Source organism: Rasamsonia emersonii (genome assembly GCF_000968595.1).
Source record: "Rasamsonia emersonii CBS 393.64 chromosome Unknown ctg1118621759690, whole genome shotgun sequence".
NCBI classification, from domain to species: Eukaryota; Fungi; Ascomycota; class Eurotiomycetes; order Eurotiales; family Trichocomaceae; genus Rasamsonia; species Rasamsonia emersonii.
In genome coordinates, this window is record NW_013563331.1 from 35,853 (window position 1) to 51,388 (window position 15,536).

At 50.5% G+C, this 15,536-nt stretch overlaps 6 protein-coding genes across 6 annotated transcripts; 3 read left to right on the forward strand and 3 right to left on the reverse strand.

Annotated features, from left to right (window-relative positions):
* Positions 1-2,122: 2,122 nt before the first annotated feature.
* On the reverse strand, positions 2,123-3,622 carry T310_0672 (uncharacterized protein; the record flags this gene model as incomplete). The annotated part of the gene is made up of 1 exon (XM_013476456.1): positions 2,123-3,622. The coding sequence occupies one exon, from the start codon at positions 3,620-3,622 to the stop codon at positions 2,123-2,125; it is 1,500 nt and encodes a 499-aa protein (XP_013331910.1).
* Positions 3,623-4,314: 692 nt separating this feature from the next.
* T310_0673 (Eukaryotic translation initiation factor eIF1) lies at positions 4,315-4,789 on the forward strand (the record flags this gene model as incomplete). The annotated part of the gene is made up of 2 exons (XM_013476457.1): positions 4,315-4,625; positions 4,687-4,789. The coding sequence occupies 2 exons, from the start codon at positions 4,315-4,317 to the stop codon at positions 4,787-4,789; spliced, it is 414 nt and encodes a 137-aa protein (XP_013331911.1).
* Positions 4,790-5,905: 1,116 nt separating this feature from the next.
* T310_0674 (uncharacterized protein) lies at positions 5,906-6,674 on the forward strand (the record flags this gene model as incomplete). Its single annotated transcript, XM_013476458.1, has 2 exons — positions 5,906-6,562; positions 6,618-6,674. The coding sequence occupies 2 exons, from the start codon at positions 5,906-5,908 to the stop codon at positions 6,672-6,674; spliced, it is 714 nt and encodes a 237-aa protein (XP_013331912.1).
* A 141-nt stretch (positions 6,675-6,815) lies between these two features.
* T310_0675 (uncharacterized protein) lies at positions 6,816-7,801 on the reverse strand (the record flags this gene model as incomplete). The annotated part of the gene is made up of 4 exons (XM_013476459.1): positions 6,816-6,962; positions 7,059-7,112; positions 7,212-7,403; positions 7,481-7,801. The coding sequence occupies 4 exons, from the start codon at positions 7,799-7,801 to the stop codon at positions 6,816-6,818; spliced, it is 714 nt and encodes a 237-aa protein (XP_013331913.1).
* A 637-nt stretch (positions 7,802-8,438) lies between these two features.
* On the forward strand, positions 8,439-10,092 carry T310_0676 (Phosphoprotein phosphatase; the record flags this gene model as incomplete). Its single annotated transcript, XM_013476460.1, has 3 exons — positions 8,439-8,455; positions 8,516-9,791; positions 10,045-10,092. 3 exons carry the CDS (start codon positions 8,439-8,441, stop codon positions 10,090-10,092), a joined length of 1,341 nt encoding a protein of 446 aa, XP_013331914.1.
* A 500-nt stretch (positions 10,093-10,592) lies between these two features.
* T310_0677 (C6 transcription factor (NirA)) lies at positions 10,593-13,263 on the reverse strand (the record flags this gene model as incomplete). Its single annotated transcript, XM_013476461.1, has 4 exons — positions 10,593-11,757; positions 11,826-12,194; positions 12,252-13,200; positions 13,242-13,263. The coding sequence occupies 4 exons, from the start codon at positions 13,261-13,263 to the stop codon at positions 10,593-10,595; spliced, it is 2,505 nt and encodes an 834-aa protein (XP_013331915.1).
* Between the last annotated feature and the right edge of the window lie 2,273 nt (positions 13,264-15,536).

The window sequence follows — 15,536 nt, forward strand, 5'->3', positions numbered from 1 at the left end:
GGCTCGTCCGGCGGGACGATGAAGCTAGCTTGCAAATCTCACAAGTCGGTCGCGCTGGGGGGAAATCAGTCAACGGTGATGGTCGCGTTGTGGTGGAGGGGTCAAGGCGGTAACGCACGGGGAACGAAGGGAAGATAACACCTGTAGGGGCGCTCACCGACCGCGCAGTCGAGAACCGCGCACCTCACCGTCGAATCTGTTCTGAGTCACCGTTCTAGGAGGATGGAAGATCAAACTCAGCACGCTGACGATCTAGCAAAATCGGTCTGGGATGCCCGAGACATAGACTCGCGACCCGTGCTTATGGGCAGTGTCTTGTCAGGCAGCAGAACGTGCACGGAGAAAGACCATTAGCGCATCGACAGGGGAGAACAAGAGGAAGGAACAGGCTCGCGTTCAGCCTACAGAACCTGGCTGTCTGCCTTGGAAAAGGATAAGAAAAAAAGGGCAGCAGTGGTTGCTGGAGCCGACACTGGCAGGATGGTTGGGGGTGCTGCTTGGGGGATGCGATAAAGAGGGGAACGAGGAGCCGCAAATGGTGGGGAATAATCGCGAGAGTTCAAGTGTGTCGGGGTGCTGGAGAGCGAGAGGAGAACCTCAGGACGGGCGCCGGCTGGCTGGCGGTGGCGACCACGGTCGAGCACGCAGTCAACCCGCGGTTCTCCTTCTTCTAAGACACCTGATGTCACCAAAATTCCCCTTTCCCTGGCAGCCTCGAGCATCCTCAGTCACCCATTATTAATGACCGAGGCGACGCTCGCGCTGCCCTCGTGCTCACCTGATTTTGGCCCAAGGGCGGACAGGACGCGTTCTGGACTCGCCCGGCAAGTTCCACCGCCCGCCCGACGCATCCCACGGAAAATTCTTGTGCTTTCTGTTGCGGGCGAGCGAAGCTACGGTAGCTATTGATCTGCACGACGTGGGATTGGCATCGAGGCTATTGATCAGCTTTGGGGGCAAAAGACCGGTTAGAAGAATCAATAGTCTCTATCTTATTCTTCTATAGATCGTCATTGTGCCAGAACGCTTCGCCATGCCTAGCTATTTACCTGGTACGGAGTCATTTCATGCGAAAATCCTACCTCTTCCATATATCGGTTTTATGCCTAACCTCCCGCCGCTCCCCCACCAAAACCCTCCTGCATCCTCGCCCCGTGCTCTGCGTGAACCCAATTTTAATCCTCTATTCTACTCAATGCACTTCAACCCGCAGTTTGGGTTTTGACGCCGTCTCGAATCTTCGTAATATTGATCCAGATAGTACGGTAAAGATTCACAAGGCGATGGTGACGGACTACTATAAGATCTAAGGAAATATCGCAGATGAAATGGGTTTTACTAGTAGTATATGTCATTTATCTGTCCTGCTAGCACCTTATTTCTCTGAATTGATTTTAAATCCTACAAATACTCTACGTTTAAAAGGGCTATGAGTTCAGTTCCATTTGAATTACAAGCTATTCTTCCATACCCTTTGTGTCAGCTAGACTTGATATTAAGAAGCGAAGAGACTTTATAAATCTACTATACCCTTGCTGGCAGTCAATTATTGGCTACTAGGGAAATTCTCAATACAGAACGTAATAATAACCTGATAATTACCAGGAACATTAGATCAAGGAGCCTTTCCAGATCCTAAGGATTTCTATTTCTGGACACCATTGTGGCTGGCAGCCGGTAAAGGGCATGCCGAGGTTGCGCACTTACCCCTTCTGCGCTTGACCGATAAGGTATGTAATTTGATGATTATCACAGTAAGATTCCGGTCATTATAAAAATATTTTCCTGAATAAGAGATTCGACCTTTGCGAGAAAAAAAAAGTCTCGTGAGATATTAGATTATCCCCGCCTGTATCTGAAGAAATATATCGCAATATCACTCCAACTCCATCTCTAATAAAGAATTCTCTATGCTGCGAATAACGGAGACGTCTATCCCAACTCTCTATAGGCGTAGAAAGGATATTAGTAACCGTCAATCCCATAACCAGACCCGTCTAAGGTCCACCATTGCCAATATTCCCAATAAGAAAGCCATCACATCATTAGGATACGTCACTCATTCCAAGTCCTCTATCTCCGGGAATGCCATGTCGTCAGCAAGGTTCTATAGTCTATCGCTTTATTCGGACCGCTTCACAATTCTCGGCAAGCAGCTCCAGCTCGCGAGCATTACGCCGTATAACCCCAAGCAGATAGGATGCAAGGCCACAATGCCAACATGCTGGGCAAGAAGACCAGTGAGGAACGGCGCAGCCGCTCCACCACTGCTGCCCAATGCGCTGATGAAGCTCAGACTCGAGGTCTGGATGCTTCGAGGAAGCAGCTTTGTGAACACGGACGTTGCGCATGGATAAACCGGCCCCAGAAGCAAACCCAGAACCGCCACGGCGACTGCCTCTCCGAATATGTTCGGGATGAGCCAGGCAAGCAGCTGGAAAGCGATGGCACCTGCAGTCAGGATGACGACAGCGAGTTTCTCTCCGATCCTATGGGCCGGGTGTGAGAGAACGAAGCGCCCGACGGTGATGCCAGCCCAAAATCCAGAACTGACATATCCAACCCTTGACGGGTCACCCTTCCGATAACTGATCAGGTACGACACAACCCACCCCGAGATGGAAACCTCGGCACCTTGATATGCGAAGATGTACAAGGCTCCCAACAAGGTCGGCCTGTTCTTGATCGCCTTCTTGAGATGATTCTTCTTGGGTGCATCCTGACGTGATGCCGTCCGCTGAAGGGCAGTAAGGAGCTGAACCGGCAGATCCTTCTCATACCCTTTGAAGGACCACCCCGCCAATACCAGGTTGCACATAGTTATCCAAAGATTGATGATATAGAAATAAGACCATCGGATCCCATGGGCTGCCAATGCGGTGGCAACCAATGGCCCAAGGGTCCCTCCAACACCATAGGCACCATGAGCAATGCCTAGGATGGTGGTACTATTCACCAGATTGCCACAGAAGACATTGTTGAGAGCAAGGATGATGGCCTGGCCGAATCCAAAAAAGAAGAAGCTGGCCACGACTGCTGGGAATGGCGGCTTGCAGATGATGATAATGTACCCGGTCACCATCAATGACAGACAAAACATGTATGTTCTGGATCGACCAAATCGGTTCTCGAGCGCATGAGAGCATGGCGCAGCCAAAATGTAGCCCAGAGCATTGGTAACGAAAATCAACGAGACAACGGCATAGCCGATCCGGTAGGTCTTTTCCATATATGGAATCAACGCACCAGGCGAGCTGTCGTTCATGGCGTTGGCGAAATACATCATGCACACACTCAGCAGCCGCCATCGGTTCCTGGGCGGGTTGGAGACGCTCTGGATCAGGTCTGCGGTGCCAGCACCTGCCTGGAGGCCGAGAGGAGAAGCGGGAGATTCCACATCATTAGACGGTGGTGTAATCGGTGTCTGCACGCCAGTAGGAGGGAGAGAAGAATAGTCCGTCTCTCTGGAGGAGAACCTGCTCCAACTTTTTTGTAGCTCATCCAGTTCACGATCGGAAGGTGAGCTGGCAATGCCTTGCTTGTCTTTGCGAACCACCGCAGCGGGATTCGTAATCTGAGGAGAGCTTTCAATCTCGATCAAAGCACCGAATTGGGTCGACATTGTGGCAACAACAACTCATCCCCAGATAGAGATCTTGAAAGAAAAAGATAATAATGATAGAACTTTGGCAATTTCATGCCACACAAACTGATTATCCGAGGGGGAGAATTGTGGGATGTCCCCCGTCTTTTAACATAAGCTGAGGAACTTGGAAAAGCTGGAAAATGGTTTCCGACGCCACCTCATCTATCACCATTAATAGTGTCTCTAAGATTGATAAGACCCAGATAGACGACACCGCTTCCTGCTGTCAGGTCCAGAACAGCAATGATATCAGGGACTAGCAGCACATGATGCCATCCCGGCGGCCCAACCACATTGCAGAGTCGGCCCTTGTGGACCGTGAGTCCTGACTCATGTGCTGGGGACAGAAGGCTCAATTGAAGGATTTACAGGTATGATAGAGAAAGATTCCCCATCAGGTTACGTTATCATGTGGCCACATCTCTGCTGAAAGGATCGTGGTGAAGGATTTGATCTGGGACGATTGGAATACGCCGAGACCGACCTGTGGAACACGTGAGACTGGTCCGCCACAACCGTTTAATTTCTTTTTCTTTTTTTAGCCCAACGCATATCTCACCAGGATTCGGCCGAACAGGGCAAAAAAAAAAGACGCTTGCCTCTAGCAAATCAAATTATTAAATTACAGACATATATCCACAACATTGACCGGTCTATAGCGAAGAATAATGGGGGCTCCCAAGCGCAAAGTGCTTGCCACCGCGGAGGAGACTCTGGTTCCTCCCGATGAACTCCCCGAGGGGCAGTTGATCGCCCGGGTCATCAAGGGAACGGGCAACAATCTCTACTCGGTAGAGTTACCGTCCAAGACAACGATCTTGGTCCTGTTACCGCCGAGGTTCCGATCCACCTTCTGGATGAAGCGCGGCTCGTATGTCGTGGTCGACACAAAGACGGTCGAAGGTCGCGAGAGTAAACTCGGAGGAGAGATAGTCAATGTTGTAATGGATGAGAAAGCCTGGCGCAAAGCCCCCTTCTGGTAAGCTTGCTACTGCAGGTGTTGCTAGCCTCACTTGAACCAACTGGCTGAGTCTTCCCAGGCCAAAAGAATTCGTCAAACAGACATTCCAACCATCGGACGACGAAGATGAAGAAGAGTCGACAGTAGGCAAAATGCCACCGTCGGATGAAGAGGATGAGTGACATCTCAGCCTTTATCCTCCACCCTTCGGTTTTTAATGCATGGCACATCACGGCATGGGATTCTGGAATGACAGAATATCTCTAGATTCATTCTGCATGTGCCAAGCTGTCTCTGGGCAGTCATTCACGGAATTTCGCTTCGTCAAAAAGCTTGCTATTCACGATGATTTCGGATGTCCTTCGTTTTCGACCTTTTCCTTTTCAAGGCAGCTGCCATCAGATTCACCCCGGTTACCCAATAAAACACCCAAAACCTGAACAGCAAGGCAAAGGACAACGACGATTGAGCTGGCGGTCGTGCTAGGAAAGACGTTCCAGGCCCATTCTTGGACCGCCCATACGGTGTACAGGATCACTGGATGGAAACTGGCTCGCCAAAGAAGGAAAGGAGTAGTCCAGGAAAGATAGGCGAAGAACTGATAATGCAGGGATCTTGCGCAAAGCAAACCGATCGCAAGGGACGTGAGCAACGTCGTCGTCACAAAGCGATCTGAAAGAACTACTGTTGGCTGGCGTCCTGCTAGGAAGTTACGGGCAAAGGCCACGACATTGGACCCGGAGGGGCGTAGCCAGCGCGTTGCTACGAAAAGACCAAGCAGCGAGACGTGCAGAACCAGCAGGCCCAAGGAGAAGGATCTTGATAGAAAGACCTCTTCTCCAACGAACCGCCAATTAACCGTCCATTTGAATAGAAACTGCCGTGTCAGTTCGAAGGCTCGAGAGACATAACCAACCGGGTTTTCTTGGAGGAAAGGGATAGCAAGAAGCACCTGTTCATCTAGAGTTAGCTACGCATGGGGCATTTCCATGATATGATGCGCCAATTAAAGGCAGAAAATTATCTACTCTATGGAAGATAAAAAAAATCAAAGAGGAATACCATACCTGAATCAGTACTGCTAAGAATGCAAGCTGAATAGAAGCGCCAATGCCTCCAGAAAGCGCCACTATCACAGCGATGGCCGGGGCCAAGAGTAATAGTGACATCTTTACACCCACCCCAATCGACCAGGTTGCGACTGCAGCCGTATAGCTCCCTCTCTGGAAGAGTAGAATGGACACCCACATGGCAAACGCTGCGATCCCATCATTAAACAGCCGTAATACGTAGACACTATGAAGCCTCTTGGAGAGCACCAGGAGCGGAAACAGGTATGGCGGAGCGCGCGCGCGCACGTAGCAAGCCATGACCGTGGCCAAAGTAAGGATATAGAGCGCCGCAAACAGGATCTGGCCGAAGGCAATATCGCGACCCTCATCCGTCACGCCATGCAGGAAGGAGTATATGTAGACGTGGGCAGCCGGGTAGACGAGGGGGCCCGTGGACCCCTTGATGGCGGTATAATCACGTTCGCCGGCATGGTAGAGCGAGACCTGCTGCATATACGTTGTCCAATCGATCTCTGTGTCTGTTGTTCGGATCGATCTCTCAGTCTTGTTGTGCACGAATTGGAGGGGAATAATAAAAGGACAAGTATGCAGGAGCTCAACTGGGTATGCATGGAGTACGGAGTAATACTCACAAGGGATCTTCCAGATGATGAGGCCGCAGAGGACCGCATCCGCAAGGACGAGCAGCGGCGCGATCCATCGTGTATGCTTCGGGTTCCTGCAAAGGTCGGTTACCAATTGATACAAATCCATTGCTGCGACCTGGACATGATTATTCCGTATAATGCTGTTTATCAGCAAGGTGGCTTGTCATCCAACTTTAGTTCCCTGCAGGCCGGCGGCTCGGGTCGGCGCCTCGGGCAGCACCTCCAGCTGAATCGGGTTAGCGTCAATTTCTGCGACGAAATATCAAAGCAGATTTAAATCCATTTGATAGGTAATCGTCACTGCGCAAGACTTTGGTGAAGGAGGTTTCTACTTAGTAGTGATTTAATCTCTTCTTCTACTTCGGTCAAGGGAGACTTTTTACCATTGCAAGAATGATATGTTGGGAACAGGAAGAGCGGATTCACCCACGTCAGCAGAAGAGCATAAATATCAAAGCCTCCTTCATTATCTAACAAAAAGCCTCGGGTCAGGCCTGGTTGTAGTTGTAGGCCAAGACTAGTATATGCCTCGCTTTGTATGCTACCTCCAATTGAGGGGGTTCAGTAACATCCCTAGCCGCCAAAAGCATAGGTGGGATTTTCACGGCACCTTTAACTGAGAAATCAGTGAGGGTCTGGGATTCATATTTATACGCCTTACGTATGTCGGTCAGTGTGCTATTTATATACTCCTGTGCTCTAAGCGCTGTCCTGCATCGCAGATGGCTTACTACATTATACTCGAAGACAGAGATATTTCCCATTCTAGAAGAATTGTGATTAATCTGTACGTAAATCATTGCAATTCTGGTATATTTTACATGTAACCTTTCACCGAACATTGATGTACAGAGGCCACAAGGTATCTCTAAGCCTCAACAAACCAACAAGACAAGTAGATAATCGTCACCAAACGAGATCGCGTCTAGCAAAACCAACAGATCACAGCGTTTGTAGTCAAGCGAAGGTATAATCCACAATCCACTTTCGGCACCTGTCTCTTCTTCTCTCAGCTTCCGTCTCCTCGACCGGGGATATCGGTTCGTGGTGCGCCATCCCTCCCCTCGCGTGGCTCTCTACCGGTATTTGTCGAGAAACCGAGGAGTTTGCCAAGTATGCCACCGGGTTTGGGCACCGGACATTCTCTTCCCACCCTGGCCATCGTCTCAGCCTCCTCCTCCATCTGGAGGAATGTCGAGACCTCTTCATCCGTCGCTTGTGGCAGGCCTCGTGAGGCGCCGTCTGTGGATGAGAGTTGTTCTGGAGCATCAACTGCCTTCCTCTTCTTCCGCCTAGGTCTTTGCATTTGTCGTCCGTCGACATCTGTCATGGTCATGTCTGAATCGGCTAGGGTGCGGCGGGGAGCAGGACACGGGAAGATATGAGGCAGGCCGACAATGACAAACGAGGCGAGCAAAGTCGCGGCAAAGAGAGAGCTGGTCGACCGCGACCGAGGATGTAGGTAATGAGGCATATTGGCAGCAATGGAGGACAATTGCTCTATAAATCGACCTTGTTGAGCGTCATGAAAAGAACATCTGCTGTAGAGCCTGCAGCGTCTGTCATGAGCACAATGTCAACCATTGTCAATGGAAAGGACTCCACACATGCATACCATTGACAGAAAGATCGTGATGAATAGTTAAAGGAAGGACATGGCGTTCAATTGGACGTGAGTTGGTGTCAACTCATGTCTTCCGGACTCTTTCTGCGTTCACCTTGTTAACTTCCGGCGATGCGGAAGTTGGGCGATCACCTGATTTAGGGGACTGCGTGGGGACGGGATCTTATCAATCGCGTGATCTATTGGCCAGCCAGCATCAACCGCTTCGACACCTGCGCTGCAGCTCGCGCTCTCTGGTCGCGCCACCAAACTCGGTGCCTCACAAGCCAGATCAATCTCTATTTTGTTCGTCGCGTTCACCGGGATGCAGATCTGAAGATGAAGCTATACTGGTTACAGAGATAAGGGTATCCGCCTTTTTCTTCATTTTTTTTGCTGCGCACGCGCGGCAGAAGCGAGTAGCTTCTCTGTTCCCCGCAGCCCTGTTTGAACTAATCCATTATCCAACACATCACTCCGGTCGGCGACTGCGTGGCACTGTGGCACAATGAGTGACCTCGACAAGTATGGGTGTTATCATCACCGGATTTATTGCAACATTGGTGACTGACAATCTGGATTTAGAGCCATCGCACAGCTGCGAGCCTGTCGACCGATCCCCGAAGCCCAGGTTCGCGAGCTCTGCTACAAGGCACGAGAACTTCTGATCGAGGAAGGAAACGTGGTCTCCGTGGATGCTCCTGTCACGATATGCGGCGATATTCATGGCCAGTTCCACGACTTGATGGAACTCTTCCGGGTTGGCGGTGACGTCCCCGATACCAACTACCTTTTCATGGGCGACTTCGTTGACCGGGGCTTCTATTCGCTTGAGTCGTTCCTCCTGCTCCTGTGCCTCAAAGTGCGCTACCCGGATCGCATCACCTTGATACGGGGAAACCATGAATCGAGACAGATCACGACGGTGTATGGCTTCTATGACGAGTGTATCCGCAAATATGGGAGCGCCAACGTGTGGCGATACTGCTGCGAGGTGTTTGATTATCTGGCGTTGGGGGCTTTGGTCCTTGGTGCAAGCTCCGAGCTTGAGCCTACGACGACAGGGTTGAACGACTCGCAGATGCCTGTCGAGGATGGGGAGCTAGAGACGGAGGTGTTGAACGCAAAGGGAGAGGTCACCATGACTACATACCGGAGGAGACAACGGTCTTCATCCGATGCCTCGAACGATACCCGAGACATTTCACCACCACGAGATATTTCGGCACCACGAAGCGAGACACCGTCGCGACCTGGACCGGCCGGAACAGGAGCTTCAGGAAACAGTTCGGGAAGCCTGATGACCACGACCGGGGCTGTTCTCTGTGTTCACGGCGGGCTGTCTCCATTGGTTGACAGCGTCGATAAGATCAGGCTCATAGACCGCAAGCAGGAAGTGCCTCATGAAGGAGCCATGTGCGATCTTCTGTGGTCTGATCCCGACGAGATCGAAGGGTGGGGGTTGAGTCCTCGAGGCGCAGGGTTCCTATTTGGCGGCGATATCGTGAAACACTTCAACTACAAGAACGACCTCTCCCTGATTGCGCGAGCACACCAGCTGGTCATGGAAGGATACAAAGAGATGTTCGACGGCGGGATCGTAACGGTCTGGTCGGCCCCGAACTACTGCTACCGATGCGGCAACGTGGCTGCCATCCTCGAACTAGGCGAAGACGCCAGCAACGGGGGCACGATCGCACGGAGCAATGGAGATTACTTACGGAGTAACGGCGTACTACGGCATGACGGGGTAAGGAATAAACAGATCATCGGACCGGGACGGCGATACCGGGTATTTGAAGCCGCCGCTCAGGATACGAGAGGCATGCCGGCGAAGAAGCCGGTAGCCGATTATTTTCTGGTAAGAATCATCCTGTCCATCCTGTCGTATCTTGTTTTTCCCACCTTAACTAACTCATCTATCACGTAACAGTGATACCACTTAACGACTTTATTTTTCTACCTAACTCTGTTTTCATTTTTGCTTCTCCTTCTTTCTCTCTCTCTTTTTTTCTTTTTACTTCACCCTTCTTTGGTTTTGTTCCCGTTCTTTCTTTCTTTCTTTCTTTGATTCTTCCTTTCATGTTTGTTATGTTATACTATATGCAGTATAGGGAAGAGAAATAGGAAAAAATAAACGGTTCCAAAAGGAAAATACATAAAAACATATATGACAATGTTCTTCATGGATAATTAGGCACACTAAGTACTATGAAATGGTATGGTACGGTCTATGAAGACAGTCAACAAGAGAAAGAAAGAAGGAAGACGATCGATTGAATCACAGATAATGATTGTTTCGTCTCGTCTTGCCTCGTCTTGTCTCGTCCTGGATAACGAGGCCATCATTATCCATACTTGCCATGGTTTGTATCATAGGGAGTCTTGCTATACATCTGTATCTAGACTACATAGGTGGTCATTCAAGTCCCGTTCGAACGGTTCGATCTGCTTCAGCCTTCATGCTTCCTGTTCATATATCACATGCAAAAAAACAAAAGGGGGTATTCGGCTTCGAAATCACTCCCAAAGTGACTATATAACATATATACCAGTTCCCCCAGACTCTTTTCTTTACAAAGCCACCCTATATCCCATGTTCCTTACTCGATATCCTTACTCAAAAAAAAGTCCACATACATCATACAATCAAAAATCGACGTCAAGGTTGTGTGGATAACCGTACCCAGTCTTGCTCGTTCCAGGTCCCGCCTGGCATCTGCAGATCGGCCATTGTCCTTTCCGACGGTGGTGGCATGCTGGCGCTGGTTGTTGTTGTTGTTGTATGTTGTGGCTGTGATGGCGGCGCCACATCGATCCCCATGCCAAAATGATTCCCTACCCAGCCCTCTCCCCAATTTTCTAGCCCAAGTGCGAGCGCACTTTGGTCTTGCAGCAACCACTCTTGGCTTTCTTCCATCGAGTTATCTGCAATGCCGTTGAAAATCGGCATCGGAGGCGTACCAGTTAGAGTCGCTGGGCTATTGCTGCTGTTGGAATTATTGCATGGAAGATCTTGGCCAATGCTCCACACGTCTTGCTGTTGTGACTGCTGTAGAGCAGTAGACTGAGGAGAGACGATCCCTGACTCTGGCCTAACATAGCCTGATACCGGAAGAGAAGTTTGAGGAGGCTGTTGAGCATAGCTGCTGAAGGAACGGTGATCGGGTCCTGCCGAATATAAATGAGATATGTTAGAGAAGAGAGGAGGCTGGAACGCTGGAGAGGTAGATGCTAAAGGAACGCTGCTGGCAGGCGGCTGAGATTCATACCGCTGCTGCTGCTGCTCTACGGAAGTAGAGAAGTCACTTTCTCTGGAATGGCTGGCATGTGCGGTCGACGAAATGTTAGACTTTCCCATCGTTGGAGACTCCTCCGAAGTAGCGGGGGATGAGCCATGATCCCACGCGCCCCATGATCCCCATTTCGCGTATGTTCTCTGGAAGACGGCTACCGCTTCATCAGGTAATTCAATACGCCATTTATTCGCAGTAATATCCAGGATGCGAAGGGTCCGACGGGCACAAAGCCAGCCTTCAGCAATCTCCTCGAGATTCCGGAGGCCGTGGATGAGATCTCTCTTGGCATTTTTTTCTGGAAGGTTCAGGAGGTGAATCGTACAAGCAGAGTGAACAATATACACTGCAATGTTGCAAATTTGACGCAGGCCGTAGGTGCGTTTATACATCCGGAGGAGCTTGGATATAGCAGACGCGGCTTGTGTACATATTCTTCGAGGAGAAACATGCTGCGGTAGCGGTGACGTCGACTTGGTGTACTTCAGAAAGGGGCGATACAGGTGGATGAACAAGAGCTGGTGGAACATACTAACCAGACGTCAGCACATAAAGACCGTTTGACGGGAGAAAAAAGGAAAGAAAAAAGAAGATCATACTGCATGAGAAGTACAGGTGGAAGTTGTCCTTCCTTCGGTTCCATTTCTGCCGGAAGAGCTCTCCTCCAAGCTTCCAGCCTGGTGTGGACATCGCTCAGTTTCTTTAACTCCACCTGCCGCGAAGGCTGCTTCTGCACGGGCGCCGGATGATAGAAGAAGGCTAGGAGATCATTACTGATCTCACACAACTTGGATATCTGCAGCGCGACTGCTCTAGTCCGCGCCGGCTGTGCAAGTTCCTGGACCGCGCCAGAGTCCGTATAAGGCGACCACAGTTCTGCATCTTCCTCTGGGAACACTTCGAACTTCGGTACAGCGATATTAGATGACGACAACTGTGGTTGACGGCCAAGGTAGTTCGACCAGCACCTGTCAGAGTCAAGTCAGCATGTGCTACACAAAATTCAACCTTCAGTTTTTACAGACTTGTCGAAGAGAAAGCAACCCCAGAAGGTTACCCTCCTTGCATCAATTTCTTCCTCGGTGAGCTTGTTTGTGCCAAGCATCGTGACATCGACATTCAAACCCAAGTCATAAGCCATGCGAAAGCTCATGCCGCTGTACACCCATCCTTTGCCCTCGCGGCCACATCCGGCCTCTCGAACGGACATGAGAGCAAGAGCCTGGACAGTGCAGAGTTTGGCTTTCTCGTGTTCATCATGTTCGAGGATCAACCTCTTCGCCTCCTTGAAAAAGTGGTCCCCTGCCGTGGCCGAGTCGTCGGGATTCTCCCGCGCACCTTTCCATGAACTGAAATGGCAGCCCAGAGCCAACATTGCGTTGACTAACAAAGAGGAACAGTACTGACTGGAGCGGCCACGGACGTAATCTCGATAAAAGAGGTGTTTCGGAAGCGTGGTGAAGTAGGCATAATGCCATGTGAAATACATTGTCATCAGATGCCCGACCAATTTCTCGTCGTCTGTGACTCTGGTCCACTGAGCTACAGAAAAGTTTGAAGCACTGGTATTATTCGCCAAGGTATTCGAGTCATCTGATTCGGATTCAGAGGGGAGGAAGATGAGGTTTGACGTGCCACCGATGAATTTGACGGAACCATCCAGCATCAATTCGCTCATCTTACCAGCCAATTCGGCCTCGAACTGATCCGCCTCTGGAAGGTCTTCTTCTTCGGTTGGCCCCGGTTGGTTCTGAACGGTCGTCAGGCCCCTTTCCCGGGCGGTGACGGCATCTGCCACGTCCTCCAAGTTGTCACAGGACCGTATCTGGCGCACCAATTCGTACACATCATCATCGTCATAGTTTAGTATCGCGTGAATGATGGTCTGCAAGGTTGTGTTTCGCGTTCTCAGGTTATCAATGTCCTTCTTGTAGACGCCCTTCCGCCGGTGGTCTGAGTTTGGATCATAGACACCTACAACAAGAGTAAGCTCAAGGTCTAGCGGCCGCACGGACAGGACTGGGTGTCGCAATACATGGTGTGTGGTAAACCGAGGAGCAGGCCGCACAGCTAGGCTGGTTTCCGTCACACTGCGTAAATTTTTTAGCGAGACGATTGCAATTGACGGTCAGGAGGATACTTTTGCGATTCACCTTTGATTTCCTCCTGCGGCACGCGATGCAGGCCGAGCTGACACAGCGTCTTTTGACTGCCGGACCATCCTCTTTGCCCTTTCCTTTGCCTTTGCCCGAGGGAACAGCCTCCGGGCTATTGTCCCCGTCGCGCGCCTTGTCCCATTCGTCTACCATAATCCGCAATTATCCCTAGATGATACAAGGACGGATTTTTCCCTAGTCACTGCTGCTGTGCCATTATTCGACGACCGCCGAAATCGAGTGCACATGGTCTGAATGGGCGAGTTCGTCACGGCTTGTCGAGCAAGACTGTCGCTGATTCCATTGAAGCAGAGGCCTAAAAGCGACTTAATCGTCAGGTCTAACGGCAGCAAAAAATGACAGGCGGCGGGCATCACACAGGGCATCACATACTGGAAGCTACGACCTTTACCTGGCTGGTGTTGCTTGCTGATCGTTAAGATGCAAGTCGCGACCCCACGATCTGTCCGCAGTTTCCGCCTTCCAGACTTTCTAATAACAGCCCCGCGATTTGAACGGGCTGGCGGGGGACAGAGCAAAGCTAGTATCAAGCGAAAGAACGGAGGTCGACGCCAGGATGACTGAAAGATAACCGACTGAATGACAACGACGATTGGCTGGTTCCTATCGCTGAGATGAGCGATCTCGCGCAAAGATGATAATAACTAAGCCTTGGCGGAATCGCTGACTAAGCACTGCAGAGTGGAACTACTAGAGACCGGAGAGGAGAGAATTCATACGGTATGCAGGTCTTAAGTGATGGAAAATTTTGATACTAGTACCTTTTTCGGCAAGAATCACGGTGGTAACCGGAAATTGCAATCCTCGATAGAGTTCGGCGTTGGCGGAGGTTCGAAGTTCTAGATGCTCTGGAGGCATCAATTGTCGAAACGGGTGAAATCCTCAAGCTTTACTGTGTAGGTAAACAGACTTGGATCATAACTGACGTACCATGAGCATTTCTATGACAAATATAGATACTGTAATGATGTTCTGTATGTAATTTACCTCCACTACCTCCTCGATCTGCCACTTAGGGTTTGTTGCTATTCCGCCGCACGTGTCGCGGTTGATAGATCACACAAGCATCTTGGCAAATGTAATGATGATGTCTGACGTCTGGACCCTGGGAGTCCATCTTCTGGTTTGAGCCGGTGCTTCGAGAGTTCTGCTGGCCTGGTCCGCTTACTATTGGAAGGAGTACCTAAAATATATTTTAGATACTAGGTAGTTGTGTAGTTGTATGCCATTGACCGCGATGCCCACGCTATCTTCCTGTACACACCATCTATATCATGCAGCTTATTACAATTTGCTTTCAATAATCCCCTATTTTACTTTATTATCCTTGATATTGTCGAACAAGCTGCCAGTCAGGATGTTTTTATTGAAAGAAAGAACGATTGAACCACGCCCTTTGCTAAGCGGGATGCAGAGACACATGACCTGGGTGCACATCACGTGCCGTACTCAGTCACATGACGTTTCTCCCCAAAATTCCCAAAAAGGCCAAGTCGCACGCTGGCAGCCGCGGCAGCCGAGAGACTAGACACAGAGTTGGGCAGCGACGCGGCAGTCAGCACGAGGAAAAAGCGGAGGAGAAAACTGTTGGGACATGGAGAAACACAACGAAAGCTGTCCTCGAAACCATCCAACCGCTTAAAGATTCAAAGAAAGAGATTTTGTTCTGCTTGTCCTGCTCCTTTCTGCCTAGGTCATGACGCTGGGTAATAATAATAATATTCTTATTAATAATCGGTTGTAAGACACGGGATGGCTTTCCTGTTGGGGTTGTGTCGGGGACCATCGGATGTGGGGTCAAACGGCAGGAAAGGGGCTTCAGTCGACTTGCCATGTGTAGGCCGGTGAGTCGAGGAGGGGCTGACACCGGGACACCGCTTCGATGCTCCACTAGCAGAACATTCTGCAGTGGGGGGGCATGCAGGCCAAGTCGGAAAAACAGCAGACGACTGCGAGTTTATCGGACAGACGATCTGAGGCCGCGTTTGGCCGCTTCGCCTCGGTCAGCCGGAGCCGCCTGACTGGAGACACGATATCGTCCGCCAATGGGCGCGGCGCTGATCTGGTTCCATGGCGCGGGACAGATCAGCCATCCCTACGAGGAAGACAGTCAATCATCATTATTACCTAAGG